The sequence below is a fragment of the Thamnophis elegans genome, chromosome 2 (genome assembly GCF_009769535.1).
Source record: "Thamnophis elegans isolate rThaEle1 chromosome 2, rThaEle1.pri, whole genome shotgun sequence".
Lineage (NCBI taxonomy): Eukaryota > Metazoa > Chordata > Lepidosauria > Squamata > Colubridae > Thamnophis > Thamnophis elegans.
The window spans coordinates 106,297,105-106,313,174 of NC_045542.1; the positions used below are offsets into that span (position 1 = coordinate 106,297,105).

A 16,070-nucleotide genomic window follows, 5' to 3' on the forward strand; every position below is an offset into this window, starting at 1 on the left:
TTACGGATCTCTTAGGAAAGGAGTGAGGTCAACTGTAGACAGCTTAAGGTTAAAGTTTTGGGGATTAGGGGAAGAAACCACAGAGTCAGGTAGTGCATTCCAGGCATTGACCACTCTGTTGCTGAAGTCGTATTTTCTGCAATCAAGTTTGGAGTAGTTTACCTTGAGTTTGTATCTATTGTGTGCACTAGTATTGTTGAAGCTGAAGTAGTCGTTGACAGGTAGGACGTTGTAGCAGATAATTTTGGGTACTATGCTCAGGTCAGACCAAAAGCGGCGTAGTTCTAGGTTGTCCAAAGCCCAAAATTTCAATTATAACGGTAATTAAAATTCCCGTTTTAATTTTAAAGTAAGTTTTCCAGACAAACCTTTTTTTGGAAGAAAAAAAAAGAGGATCTGCTTTCGTTTATAAGAATGCTCGGTGAAAAAGACAACTGGAGGAATGAAAGGAATACGTGCAAAAAGCTCTATTCTCTTAATTTTTCAAATTGTTATTTAAAAATCGTGCCAATTCAGACTGCCTGCTCCTGTCATCTTACAGACACCTGATTTAAAGCAAGGCGAAATTTACTTCGCTGAGTTGATCTCACATAGAATTGAGTTGCCCAATATTTTACAAAACATGTTGGCGGACAATAAGATTGCTGGATTACTTCTGCTCCGATAGGGGGCGGTCGTCAGAAGCTTTTTGCAACTGAACTGAGCAGCAAGTTACAGGGCCTCCTCCTTTCCTGGGGCTTTAGGAACACCATTAGCGCCCAATGTTTGAGAATCGCAGCTGGCGTAGCAGCCCACAGCACGCGGAAACCCCTTCCGCTCATTCCGTTCAAAGACGGGCGGGCCACGCCCCCTACGCACAACACGTAACCAATCGCATCTAGTCTCTGTCGGAAGACGCTGATATGTAGCAGGTCAGGTGGGAAGGCGGCTGCTCTTGCCGTTCTGCTCTCTGGTCCTGCGCGTACTTTCCCCCCCCCCTTATTCAGTTCTAAAGGTGACGGCTGGGAGTGTGAGTGTTGGTCTGCGCTAGAATCGCGACCATCCTCTTTAATTGATTGTATCCCACAGAGTGGTGGGAGTGGAAAGCAGCATTGCCTTGCAAAGCGTGTGCTGTATGAGCACGGGTCCTTGATTAGAGTAATCAATTTATTTATATCCCCTTTATTATTTTTACAAATAACTCAAGTCGGCGAACGTATACAACACATCTTTCTCCTATTTTTCTCACAACAACAACCCTGTGAGGTGAGTTGGGCTGAGAGTGAGTGACTGGCCCAAGGTCACCCAACTATGGCTAAGGGGGGATTTGAACTCATGGTTTCTTGCTTTCTAGCCTCGTGCCTTAACCACTAGACCAAATTTGCAAGGTTTTCAGACTCTGGGAATGCATTCTCTGATGAAGAACCTTTTACGTAAAACTAGACATTAACTGACTTTGGGTGCTTCCTTGGTATTGGTAACTGAATGGCGTCGTTTTAACTTAAAAAACTCTATCTGCAACATGTGAAAGATTAACGTAAGGAAGCAAAACATGTATGAGTGCCATATCAATGCTATTAATAGATAACTTGGTCCTGCAATCCTGGTTTATCTAGAGGTCGATTGCTAATGCAAACTGGGTATTTAGCATGTTTGCAAGATTAGCTGATATTGAGAGTTCTTTGCATTTCAGATTGTATATTACAGTATGCTGAAATCAATGCTTACTGAAAACAAACATTACAAGAGTTCTAGGTGGCATTGAACAAGATAGGATGATCTTAAGTCAAAAGTCTTTATATTTTATCCATCACATACTGATAGGATGATGTTGCTAAGTTGGGTAATGAAATACCTGCAAGAAAGTTCAGAGCACCAAAGGAGGACCCCATATTCTCAATTTCCCAAGAATGCCCAGGAAAGATTTTAGTAGTGGAGGTGAAAATGATAGAATTCATAAATTGTCAATGTAAGCAACTTAGAGTACTGTAAAGCAGTTTTTAAGTTTTAGTGCTATTACTATCTGTGTTTTGGAATAAATTAAATTAATAGTAATATTATAGGTAGTAATGCTACATTTTTTAGTTTTGTATCTTTATGAATCCAGGTTTAATCAGATATGAAATATGTAAAGATAAAACTGAATTTTATTCCTTTTCATATTTTTATACATTTGGTTAACCATATTTTTGAGAGCCTAATACATAAAACATTTTGTTCAATGTGTTTCAGAATCACTTTCTTACGACGAGTGTTAAATTCTTAAAATGTCTGTCAGTAGTATGATAACTTATCTAATGAATAAAGTACCTGGAAAGAAACGATTTGGCATATACAGATTTCTTCCTTTCTACTTCATTCTTGGTGGTGCTATGGAATGGTTCATGATTAATGTTCCAGTCGGCAATCAGACCTTTTGTAAGTATAATTAAACACTATATATATATATATATATATATATATATATATATATATATATATATATATATATATATATATATATATATATATAAACATGCATGACTTAATTATGCTATATTAATGTCTATATCTTTTCTAATAATTACACTGAAAAATTCAAATTTGTTTGTTATTCAGCTTTTATTTTAAAAGGTTGTTAAGGTAACCTTTCAATGGGTAAATGTATAGAGAAGAGCAACAAAGATGGGGGACTGGAGACTAAAACATATTAAAAACAGTTGCTGGATTTGGTTATGTCTAGTTTAAACAACAGAAGGACATGATATCAGTCTCAATATCTAAGGGACTGCCACAAAGAGGTGGGAATCAACCCATTCTCCAAAGCACCTGTAGGCAGAAGAATCAATGGATGAAAACTAATTGAGAGATAACAACCTAGAACTAAGGAGAGATTTCTTGATAGTTAGAAAAATAAATCAGTGGAACGACTTACCTTGTAGGTGCTCAAACACTCTTTTAAAGAAGAGATTGGACAAACCATTTATCTGAAGTTTGTTCAAAAAGGTATACTGTTTCCTGCCTAAGCAGAGGTTTAGACTAGAAGACTTCCAAGGTCACTTCCCACTTTATTATTCTGTTAGTTTGCTTGGCATTAAAGGCCTCAAGTGCTCTAATAAGATTAGTAGAATGGAATTAACTTAAAATTTCAAAGTAAACTTTTAGTCTCATCTTAAAACCTATTGGCAGGCACACTGTTCCTAAGAAAACTACACTGGAGAAACATGGTTTTACTTTTAGCTTAAGTGTTGATAAAATATTCAGGTAATCTTCCAATTGTATTTTGGAGACAGATGAAAAACTACTAAAATGGCTGCAGTTAGAGGTGTTAGCTTCAGACTGAGTATCATCTGACCATTCTACAAACCAGAAAACAAATTTATAAAAGCTTGCATTTTTTAGAAATGGACAAAATTAGTCCTAATTTTAAGTTTTTTAAGTCTGAAATTAATCTATCCCACTTTACTTTAATAAGAGAAGGGGATATTCGTTAAAAAATATGTCAGAATGACAATGTTGTTCCACTACACCGTGGAATTCATGATAGAATAAGGTTGCCTATGGCAATTTCCTTGTTATACTTTTGATCTTGTATGAATTACGGATCATTTTAAGTTTGAAACATTGCAAGTTAATTATGTAATGTTAAATGAAGTATTTCCAAAGAGTTCATAGAAATGATCACAAATGTTTTGCAGATGATGTTTACCGTAGAAAAGAAGGTGAGAAACATTACCAGAAATTGGAAGAAAAGTGAATTCCACATTGAATCATCTGTACATAATTGATTCAAAACTAATAAATGAAACTGTTTCAAAGTTTGCTTAAAATATGAATACCAGCTGCATTTTGTTCAGTGAAATGTATTTTTGTTAATCTGTCTTGTTTCAAATAAAAAAATAATCATTTTGGTGAACAAGTGCCATAAAGTTGGTATTGATTTAATAAATTATCCCCAAGTGTATCTGTCTCCATCATGATCCTTCAGGACTTTCAGTGGTGAACTCTGCTGCTGTAAGTACTCAGACCCTTAAGATAAAAGTTTTCCCCATCTAGTTGTTTCCAACTCTAGTGGGTGGGACTCATCTCCATTTCTTAACCAAAGGAGCCAGCATTGAGCTAAGACATTTCTGTGGCCATGCGGCCAGCATGACTATAACTCGGACCTACTCATATATTAAATAACAGTAAGACTGGTTACCTGTTGCATTTTAGAAAATGTTGCTCTATTTTAGAAATTGTTGCTTTGTGACACATTTCATTATTGATTTATCATTTTTTGTACATATACACAATTATGTTTATTTATTGCCTTTTAAACTAAAAGGAATTATTTTACTTTGTTACTGGGCTGATTTGAGTATGTGCAAAAAGGAAAGGCAAAAAGGGATTTGATCCCAATGTTTGCAATAGTTCACTCTCATAATCCAAGTCCTAGTTTTAGGGGAGAAGATTATAACAAGAATGTTATATATGAGAATTCTCATTCTCTCTCACACACACACAGTGATCATTATGATAATAGGTATACAATATAGATTCATGCTTCAATTGACAAGTTCTGGTTGTTTATAAGATACATATGTGGAGTTGTCACACAGAAGATATTTGTGATAATATAGATCACTAGATAATGTAGGTCTCATCAGGATGTGTATTTCTCAAAGCCTTAATATGGCTTAAAATTCTATTACCTGAACTATGGCCAAGCAAATCATGACTTACCATATATGAACTTAGTATGTATGAAAAGGAACTTGACATGGTAAATAGCAGAACAATTTATAATTCCCTATAGTTAGAGTAGCTTGCCACACTCTAGAGAAAAATATACAAGGAAGAATCAGCAGTGTCCTGTAATTCAGGGTAACAAATTTTCCATGCTGCTTTCCCTGTAACATTGTTTCTATTAATAAAAATTATACTATAGCTTGCTGAATGGAAAAAGACCCAAATTCTATCAGATAGCAGAAACTTTAAAGATCTGCTTTTCCATTTATATAATCAGACTGATCAGTGGCCTTAAATTGTATGACAGGTTTCTATGTTTTGTCATCAGACAAAATGAATAATATGGGAAGTAGGCGGAACATTCTGGAAAGTGAATTTGGTCCTAGGGAATATCAAAACCAAAGCTGCAGAAGTTAGCAGAGTTGCAGGAGGACTGGTTAAAAACATTTATGTTGATGCAATTGCAGGGGTGCTTGCAGATACAGAAGAGTAGTAACCAGGGGACAAGAACTAGCTTTTTATATTGTAATATCCAAAGACCTTACGAACAAACGCTCAAATTGCCAATTGCACTTAACATAAAATGATTTATTAACTACTATCAAGTTGGAGTCAACTCTATGGAACTTCATTTTTTTCCAGCATGATATGCCTTCAACCTGGCCTTTTAGATCTCTCAATAATTTTACATACTAGAAAATGCCAAAAATTCTGCAATCCATCAATGATACATGGCTTCAAAATATACAAAGCTGAATTCAGAAAATAGAAATTTGAGGTCACAATGTTAACATCAAATAGATAATAGAAAAAAAAATTCATAGATGGGCCATAAGAAATTGAAAAGAGCTCATGAAAAGACAGGTGTACCAGACCCTCTCATTTGCCATTGAAGAATTTTCATGACAAACTAAATGCAAGAGTTAGAATGAAATATGGAAGAAGTAAAAAATAGTTCAAGTAGTGGAAAGGAATATGCCAAGGCTCTTTACTATGCCTCCATACTGCATTTATTTTAGTTTGTGTTCAGAATGTCAGGAGAAGTGTTGGATTAAAATAAATATAATTTGAAATTGAAATTCCTGGGAGAAACACGAAAAACCTCAGATAAACTGGCATTGCTTGGATAGCTGAAGAAACCGTAAGGATTTTCTCGATAAATGAGACAAGAGTGCAAAAACCTATCTGTTTCTTTAAAAAAATAATCCACTGAGATGTCATCACACAATGCCCATCTAATGTAAACAAATGCAACAGTAACAGTAGACTTCATTTCCAAGGGTTAAAAATTCACAGGGACAGCGACTATAGTAAGAAATAGGTACCTGCAACTTTAGAAAAACCTGAAAACCTGGACAGAAAGTTTGAAATACAGGTATCACACTGACATGAGAATTTGGTTTTTTTCATCTTAGCCAAGTCAGTTAAGTTAGATGGTTGATTATATAAATAATATAAATAAAATGTATTTATTGTAAAAGTTATAGTTTTTCTTAGGTGGAAATTGTCTCATCACAAAGGCTGGTTAAAAAAATAGTTTGAACTGTAATCTTGGAGAAAATAGTTGAGAATAAAGATCGGTATTAATAATGAAGCTAACACTTCAGTGTTTTAGGTGCTTAATGCAAAGGCAAAGAATTATAGGAAAAGAACCTGGTGATTAAAAAAATGAAAGCAGTGGTAAAAGTCTAATAGAAAACAACTCTCTAGATAACTAACAAGCATGAGTTTACTAGAATTTAACAAAAGCAATAACAGATAATCCTGCAGAAACTATATCCATCAGGTCATAAAGAGTTGGAAGCAAACAACTTAACTTTAGTTTATTTTTGATGGACAAATTGTTCTCTTCAGCTATTAAAAACTCCTAGTTTGAAATTAAACATAGAAAGTTGATACTAATCACACCTAAGTGTCATCATATATACATACAGTGACAGTCCTTTATTATAAAGAACCATCTTTATTTCAGAAAGCTGTCCTTTTATTGGTTTTGAATTTTCTTTTGTAAAGCAGAGTTTTAAACATGTTTTTATTATTATGCACCTCTTTACTTAATTTCAAAGAAGAAAATGTAAAAATGTAATGTATGGTTGTCTGCTAGATTGATAAACCCATTATCTATGATCAAAGGAAAAGCATTGCTGTGTTTTAAATCTAAAAATACTGAGCAGAAATTAATTTAAATCTATAACATAAGATCATAGCTATATTGCAAGACTTCTGCTAATTTATCAAATGCGGGCAACTGCAATCAGTGATGTGCGGTGAGGTTTATGGCTGGTGAGGCAAAAAGAAAGAAAGTGGCATTTGGCCGCCCCACCGGTATGTCCAATATAGAGGCATCCCATCTCTATGTTGGACATAGCGGTGTCCTGCCTCTTATGTCGGACATACCGGCGTGGTGGCCAAAAGCCGCTTTCAAGAAAAAACCGCAAAAGAAAGAAAGTGCCAGCCTGCCAGCAGAGGCAGGTAAAAGACCAGCCTCTGCTGGCGGGCTGCTCTGACAGAGAAAGAAAGCTGGTGGGCTGCCGTCCCTGCCTCTCCTACCCCCTTCCCGCTGAGTGAAGAAACAAACACATGCACATACACACAAACACAAATTACTTACAATTACTTATAAATTACATTAATTTTGAATTCCTCCCCCTCCATCCCACATACCTTTTCCAGCTGTTACACAATCACAGAGGATTTCAACTCTGTTCTTGCCTGCCATCATGAAAATGTAAAAATATAAAAGGAAAAAGGCAAGACCTGCTAAGGTCAGGCTGGGTTAGCTGCTGCCAGAGAGCCCAATGGATGACTCTGCTTATCTGTTTAAAAAAGCCTCTAAAAAAATGCCCTCTACACGAAGAGGCAAGAGAACCACGTGCCTCATCTACATAACGAATTTTTCGGCTTTTAACCCTTGCTTAACTCTGCTCGAGTGATCAAAAAATCAGACTAAATGAGGCACACGGTTCTCCCGCCTCCTCCTGTAGAGGGCACTTTTTAAGAGACTTTTTTTTAAACAGTTAAGCACTAAGCAGAGTCATCCATTGTGACTCTGGCAGCAACTACCTCAGCCTTTTTCCTTTTACATTTTTTTTCTTTTCATGATGACAGTGGTGAGGCTCTGCCTCCCCTGACTGCACGTCACTGATTGCAATAGATCATTGTTTATGGTGAAATATAGTGGGGACAAATTCCATTCTGTTGCACTTCCATTCTAATGCTTCCTGTACACATGAGAAAATGGATCCTTGTTTTCATTTTTCTGATCAGCCCAGATCTGATTAAAATTGGTTTAAAACACACCAACTTTCAACATGGACTTTAAAACCAGGAAGACTTGTTTTCCTAGCCCATAAAATTGAGGTTATTTAAGTGTTATTTTGATTCCATTAATAAATGTCCCAAAAGAGATATAAAATTTCATTCATACATACCTTTATAGTATAGGCTCAGTTCACATATTGTAGTAAATTGAGATTGTATTAATATGTTTAATGAACAACCAAATACTACAGTCTGCTCATAATGTTAAGCCATCAATCATAGCTGACAAATCACATTGACAGGTTCCACACATCATATGTGATTAGCTTGGTTTTGACTTAATATGATGCATGAAGCCAGCTGTTGTGACTTAACTGTGAAAAAAAAAACAAGTAATGGCTTAGCATGTATGTGAACTTTTCTACACGTGTACCAATTTTACAATTTGTCTAAAGCTCATTGGTTATGTTTCTTTTTGGAAAGTTTTTGAATGTAGGATAAATGTACGTCCTAAACATGTTCTGTGTATCTAATGTAACAATGTAACAATCAGTATGTACACATTGCATGTCATAGTGATTTCTTTACAGAACATGGTTAGAATTATAGTAAAATAATCTAGAACTAAAAATGAGACATCTTAATGGAACAATCAAACCTGGTTAATCCAAATTATAAACTATTTTTATTTAAATTAAAAAGCCTCAAAAAAGACAAACTGATAGTACATGCACATGGACTAATGATCACTTTACTCACTGGAGTATACAACCAGATGTAAAAATGAGGCATGGATTAACCAGGTCCAAAAGCATATATGCTGGAAAAAAGTTATACGCATTGACTTGAATTAATATACAGATTTGCTGTTTAAAAAAAGTAAGAAATAAAGAACAGGCAATAAACTACTTATCACTTTCAAACTGAAATAGATGTATTTTTTCCATTCAAACCAACCAGTTCCCATACTTTTATTTGAATAACCAAAGTCCTTTTATTCTAATACAGTGCATGGCTGTGGAAGATAACAAATAATGGATTCAAGTGGCCACAAATAAAACATGGTTTGTTTTCCTGTTCAACAAATTATAATTAAAAAATAGTTAAGTCTGCTAATTGTGCAAAACTGGATTGTAACCATCAAATCTTAAATCCTATACGTTACTGAAATGCCCCAGTACACATGATATTGGAATAAATTAAATTTAAAATAATTAGGGCCAGCCTAATATTTTAAGAGAAGTGCTCTACACTTCCAAAGAAAAGGCCTCATTTACAGTTCTAATTGTTTACTCCTAGGCTGTTAGGGAGTGGTGAAGCTGCCCCTTAGGTAAGGTCTCTTATTCAGCAGTGATCCTTCTGTATTAAACAGCATCCAAAGGGTGTCTCATCCAAAGGGGTCTCATCTTAAAAAAATGTTTTTTAAAAATAATAAATAAAAATAAATAATTCCAAGTTCTTTGGTGTAATTTTAGAAATTCTGAACAAAAGCAATTGTATTAGTAAATGTCCATGGCAGTTTTAAGTACTCAAGAATTATGATGTGCTGCTAGCTTCCTTTAACTTTGTTATTGAAAATACCATTATCTGAGGTAATGTCAAATAAACTGGCCACAATCCAAAAGAGCAAGCATGCATTTATTATAGCAGCTTCCAACATTGCAACTGCTTCCATGTTGAAAATTACTATAAGGTCAACTAAGAAAACCCCAGGAGGGAAAAATAAACTTGGGAGATAGCAGCATATATATCTGTCTCTCTGAGGTTTGTAAATATTTTAAACAATATAAACTAAGGTTGCTTGTACCAAAGATTATAAAATATTAAAAATATAAACTCTCCTGTAATGTCAATTAAATTACATTTTATATTAGTACCTAATTTGATAACTGTATTTCTTTAAGTGTTTCGTTAGATTTGTCAAAAGCTATATCCTAGAAGAATAAATTCTATCTCTGAAATAGCTCCGCCATCATTTTTTTGGGGGGATCTGTATTAAACCAGGGTTGTATATTGAATATTTCAATTCTAGTGAATTGAAAGTTCGATACCTTCCTAATTCTACAATTTCTGAAGTGAAAACCACAGTAGTTTCTCATTTCAAGTAGTTTTTACTTAGAAATCAAGCTAGTTTTCTAAAAACATATTTTCTGACCATGTAAGTTTTAGCTTGCTATTTGCTCTAAACCTCCATGAAATCTGATATTTTAAACTTGCTTTTAAAATTATATGCATACAATTTTCCCACTAAGCCAAAGTATTTAAGTTTTAATTAAAGTATTTTATAATTAAATGAAAAATTAGTATTTCTATCAATTGCAAATCCCATCCTGAGGAAGGCTATGAAACTAGGAAGTGGCAGCAAATCAGTGAACTACACAATTTTAGGTAGGACAATTAAAACTCATGAAAGATGTTTTCATGTTCAAAGGGACTATCTAAATGCTGGAGTTGAAAATGATGTAAAAACTGTGATCCCAAAAGAAGGTATTTTTGAAAAAAAAAAGTTTTTTTTTTACTTTTTTCAACTAAGATATGCAAAATCAGGGTTTTAATACCCCCAAAAAAAATATTTATTATGTGAAACCTTTTAAAACTGCAGTGCAGCTGGTTATGCACTTGCAATTCTCAGTAGCTGCAGTGCAATGTTTATATCAGAGCAATTTAAAAAAAAACAGTATACAAATCTCAGTGCCAAATTATGGATAGCATTTAGGCAAGCCTGTCTTGTACATGTCCTGCTACTTACCTTCAAAGATCAGTTAAAATCTGCATTATTTGTAATAATACCTTAACTATTCAGAGAACAACACATCCATTTTTTTCCAGTGGTAGAAATGTAAAAGTATTAAAATGTATTAAATATAGATAGGTCTTGGCATCCTTAAAAATGTCATGTTAAATATATAAATGTTCTGTAAGCGATCTGAGAATGCAAAAGTATTATGTATACTATCAAAAACTGAATCATATTAAATAGAAAGCAGAAAGAAATATTTGCACCCTTGTAGTTATTTATCCTTCCTCACGAATTTCTATAAGCCCAACTGCTATGGTGATTTCTTCTTCTGGAGAAATGAAGCCGAAAACACATTCTCTTGCTAGCTCAGAGTCTACTGGCAACATAAGTAAATGTTCATGGTTATAGGACTCTTCACAAATGACAAATTGGTCAGCACAAACTCACCTTGGAAGTCCTATATGCCAAAAGTGTTTGAACTAATTGAAGTGTTTGATTATTTTTCATTTTTATTTCAAGTCCTGAGATCTTCCTACTGACCAAATATTTAGATTCTTGTATTTACCAGATTCCTTTCTCTCTACTTCAGTAGCTTTATTTTTTTTTAAAAAAACTTCCAAGCATATGTGATGTACCTGCCAGAAGTAACTACCGTATAAACACAGAGATGCTCATGCCAACATGGTCTAGGCATAAATGTATGTTTTTCCAAGATAAACTGTAAACACCCTCCCTACCTTATCAGAATTTGTGAAGAAAAAAAGATATAACCTTGCTTTGCTTTTAGAACCAAGCATGAGATCATCTTTCAACTCAACCATATGCACAAGTCTGTATATTTAAGAAAAGTCAACATAATATAACAAAAAGTGAAATATGCTTATTAAAAATGTCCTTATAAAAAAACAATCTTGCAATATACAATAAGATGCAATAAAAACAATTTTCTCTCCCTCACCAATAACTAAAACAGCTATGTTCCACAATTTTTTTTATACGTTGGCATTGAAAGATTAAATATTTTCTATGTTGTATGCCTGGCGGATATTAAGTGTATCTCTCAACATCAAGTCTCGAAGCCGCCATAGTGCATCTGCCATTGTGGTATGAGCCCCTTTGCTTTTCAACCAGTGCGTAGGAAGACGACTTTCTTGTTCTTTTGAGAAATGGACATCACGTCTTCGTGCTGAAACAAGAAAAGCACAAGAAGCGATAGAATGCCTTAAAATATGTCATTAGACTTCACCAATAACGCTGATGCATTATACAACATGTAAAATACATTACTGTTTTAAATGCATGAATATGGGTTGGGAAATCCCTCAGTTGGGAATTTTAGTTGTGAAAAAGATTTTGGAACTGGTGATGAACATGAGCTGAAAAAGTCAGTACACAAATACTGCATCAATAAGAATAAAATCTGCAAGTAATATAAAATAATAGTTATTCTTTCATCTGCACTAATCTGACCCCATGTCATTATGTTCAATTCTGGACATCCTACTGAAAGATAAAATTGGACAATTGGAAATGATTCAAAGGACAACACTGATAATCAGGGAACTGAAAATACTGGGGAACGATGACTGGAAAGCAAGATGTGATAATATTTTTCATGTATGTGTATGATTATCACAGAGTATATAAAGATTTGTTTTCCATTTATACAAATGATAAAACACAGAGTAACAATTTTAAATGATAGAAATGAAGATTCTAGCCAAGTGTTCAGAAAAACTTAACAATGGTTCAACAAGACAATCAACTACCAACAGATGCTGGACAGACATATGTTGGCACAATGGAAAAGGAATTTTGGGAACAAGTACCGTATTTATCGGCGTATAACACGCACCGGCGTATAACACGCATCCCCCATTTTAACACAAAAATTTGAGTAAAATTTTTTTTCATTAAAAATAAATGACTTGGAAGCTCGGAACTTAATGTTGGATTAAAATTTATAACATTAGAACATGAATTACTTCCCCACCCTCTTCTGTCACATCATTTTCCCCCCTCTGATCCCCCTGTACCACCTAATCCCCCCCCCAGATCCACCTGTACAACCTAATCCCCCTGTACCACATAGTCCTGATACCACCTGTACCATATAACCCCACCCCCCATATCACATACTCTTTCCCCCTGCGCCACATAACAAGCCCCCCCCCACATAAACCCCTATTTCTATATGTTTTTGTTTTCACCACAGTACCTGGCCTGTGTCGCTAGCAGACTCAGGTTACTCTTTAATTGCGCTGACGAGTAACGTCCTCAGCGTAACGTCAGGGACGTCACTCGTCAGAAGTACGGTGGCCTCGGAGGGTCCTGAGGAGCAGCCTTTAAAACAGCAGCGCGGGCGGCTGCGGACTCACAGCTGATTGGGAGAATGCCGGCGCGTACACTTGGGACCAGAGAGCAGGCGGGCGGGAAGGTAAGCACCCGCAATGATGGAGAAAAAATACAGGCAGCGGGCGGCTCTCTGGCCGCTGCGAGCCGCTGCTGCTAGGATGGGGTTAAATCAGGCAGCGGGCGGCTCTCCAGCCGCCGCTTGTTCAATGATGGGGTTAAAGCGAACAGCAGGTGGCTGGAGAGCTGCCGCCACTGCTGCAAGGTAGGGGTTATATCAGGCAGGGTAGCTGGAGAGCCGCCGACGCTGCCATGAAATGGATGCTGCACTTCTATGAGTATCATGGGCGCCGGTGAATCAGCTGGAGCAGGCAGTTTGGGACCCGGCGTATAACACGCAGTATCGGCGTATAACACGCAGGCAGGGTTTAAGCTTGCAATTTTAGTTTTAAAACTGCGTGTTATACGCCGATAAATACGGTAATTAGTCTTGATGCCTAAATGCTCCCATCTATAATTTATGATACTATGATAGATATATCATGGTAAGTGATATTATCTATCATAGTTATAGAAAGTAACAATGGATCCACATTGTTTGTCATCTATTTTTCATTTAGCACTAAAATAAGATGGAACCAAAAAATAGGACCTGATCTTGAACAGGGCCACAGTAGCAATGGTGTGGTAAATCCATACACTGTTCAACTAAAGAAATGAATATGAATAATTTAGTAAAATAACCAAATTGATTAGTTACATGCAAGTGAAAAGGAAAGCTATAGAATCAGTGCACAGAAAATAGAATTTCCTTTAAAATTTCTGCACATAATTTAACATTAATCTAAGTAAATCTAACTACAGAAATCTACAATTTACTGATAGAAATAGAGTTGTGTAATTATATTGGTCAATGCGTAAAACACTTTCCTTTGCAGAATATGGAAGGGTCAACGTTCTTTAAGAGATTCATTTCCTTGTAATTTTACCTGAAAGGGTCTGGTCCCACTTGCTAATATTACTTGAATCAGCACTAAGACCTTCAATGTATTTCAGATAAGCTTCTGAGTGGAGAAGCCTCTGTGTCTTTGGTGGAGGAGAGACAAACATAGGCGTTGTAGGCTGCTGCATGACCTGCTGAGATGCTGGGTTTTGACCAGGATAGGGAGGTGGTGCTTGTTGACCTGGGGGACCAAGCATACCTATCTAGAAATATAAAGTACAATATCAAGAAAGCATTTTAGAAGTTAGATCAAGAACAGCCAAAAATATTTAGAATTATAGTTAAGGATATTTGACAAGTATTAGCTAGGTTGCTTGCTTGCAGACATTTCAATACTTAGCTAGGCAACATCGTAAGTCTTAAATGCCAACCAGTGAACAACTTAGCTTAAAGATTAAAAAAGACAATATCAGAATATGATTTATTGGATTTTTCTATACCTACCTGCTGCCCAAATGGACTTCCTGGTGCTGGGGCTCCTACCATGGAGGAAACGTTTTGCCCTAGAACACCTGTATTTTAAAATATATCAAAATCACAATCTTATTCCAAGCTAAAAACAAAACAAACAAAAATACTACTCTATTGTAACAAACTAATGTCACACCAATAAAGTGACAATCATTATTTGTCAAAATGTATTTTTTAAAGCAGTATCATTAATCGTGTCATCTGGATGTCTGGGGTGTGTTTTGTTTTTGAGTTCCACCTAATTAACTTCATCCGGTAATAAATAACATCCCTTCCACTGGATTCATAAATAACTCCCAAGCATAACTACAATGGAACTTGTGCAAGTACTCAATACAGCATTGCATGGTGATCCCAATGGTTTGTGCTTGGTCATTTTCCCAATACTTCCCAGCACTTTCAGGTGGCTTTGTGAGAATTCTGCTCTAGTTTATCCTTTAAAATCAAATATGCAATTTAACTAAACAACCATTTCTATCTAAGGAGATAATTCAGAATTTTCTTAAGAACAGAGAAGCATACTTGCTGCAGTTAGTAAACAGTAAACTGTGAACCATAGAAATGTATGCTACAATTTATTGTTATTATTCTGCTATAAATGCTCACATTTGTACACCTTATTTATAGAATGTTAAAAAATATTTCTGCTTGCAATAAATAACTTTTCAGGAGACTTCTGAGCATGTCCTGCTGAGAGACACAGATTCTGACTGTATGCACGTCATCTTTAACCTGAAATGGAAAACTGTGGTTTTCAAACAACTCATTTGTGGTTTTACAATAAATAAATGAGTCATCCAAATGTAGCATGGAAACCATTCCTGGTTATTACAAACCACAAGGTATATCTGGGTTCAAGTACCATGCTTAATTATTGCCAAACCACTGATGGATAGTTTGGAAGCACTTGTTTACAGTTAAGTATGACATGCAAACATAATCTTTATTAGTTTCTACCTAAATTTATCCAATGCATGCAGAAAAGGCAAAATAAAAATTAGCAGCAGGGGAAAAAAGAGTAAAGTAACTGGGGTTTTCATAACTCCCTGTGCATCTATATTTTAAAAAAAGATAGGAATAGAAATGAAAGTTAAATAATCTTTAACTTTTGGTTAATATTACTTTCACCATAATAGATAATGCAATATAATTTTAAGTATGTAAGCCAGGAATGTATAGTAACTAAAAATGTACTTCAATGCTCAGGGCAAATGTAAAAAGTACATTTAACTACTACAGGAACTGATTTTATTCTTGGACAAGTCTTCAGTTTAGAATATAGTATACAAAATAGTGTATTGAAAAAAATTATAATCATGGGTTATACTTTTACTTGACCTACTATTAAATCAAGTAGCTGAAAACAGGAGATACTGTACAGATTTGAAGTGATTGCAATATTAAAAGGTAGAAGTGAAAAAAAGACTGAGGTAATGATTTCTCTTGGTATTATGAGTTAGTTGGATTTAGTCCAGTTTAAACAAGACTTCTGACATATTCACAGGGAATGGAAAATATAAGCCTTTAATATATATTCCACATCTCTGGTCAAGT

General features: G+C 35.2%; 2 protein-coding genes across 2 annotated transcripts in view; one reads left to right on the forward strand and one right to left on the reverse strand.

Annotated features, from left to right (window-relative positions):
• The first annotated feature begins 882 nt into the window (after positions 1-882).
• On the forward strand, positions 883-7,022 carry SMIM4 (small integral membrane protein 4). Its single transcript, XM_032212127.1, has 3 exons — positions 883-1,245; positions 2,212-2,397; positions 3,657-7,022. The coding sequence occupies exons 2-3, from the start codon at positions 2,247-2,249 to the stop codon at positions 3,713-3,715; spliced, it is 210 nt and encodes a 69-aa protein (XP_032068018.1). The 5' UTR covers positions 883-1,245; positions 2,212-2,246; the 3' UTR covers positions 3,716-7,022.
• A 751-nt stretch (positions 7,023-7,773) lies between these two features.
• Positions 7,774-16,070, reverse strand: part of PBRM1 (polybromo 1) — a 60,355-nt gene continuing 52,058 nt past the window's right edge. The window contains 3 exon segments of the mRNA XM_032209185.1: positions 7,774-11,876; positions 14,032-14,248; positions 14,490-14,557. Of these exon segments, the coding sequence (XP_032065076.1) occupies positions 11,704-11,876; positions 14,032-14,248; positions 14,490-14,557 (458 nt within the window). The 3' untranslated portion in view covers positions 7,774-11,703.

Coding starts and splice junctions, on each gene's coding strand:
- SMIM4 (XM_032212127.1), top strand. CDS start 2,247: ATGTCTGTCAGTAGTATGATAACTTATCTAATGAATAAAGTACCTGGA. Junction 2,398..3,656: donor AGTCGGCAATCAGACCTTTT/GTAAGTATAATT, acceptor AATGTTTTGCAG/ATGATGTTTACCGTAGAAAA.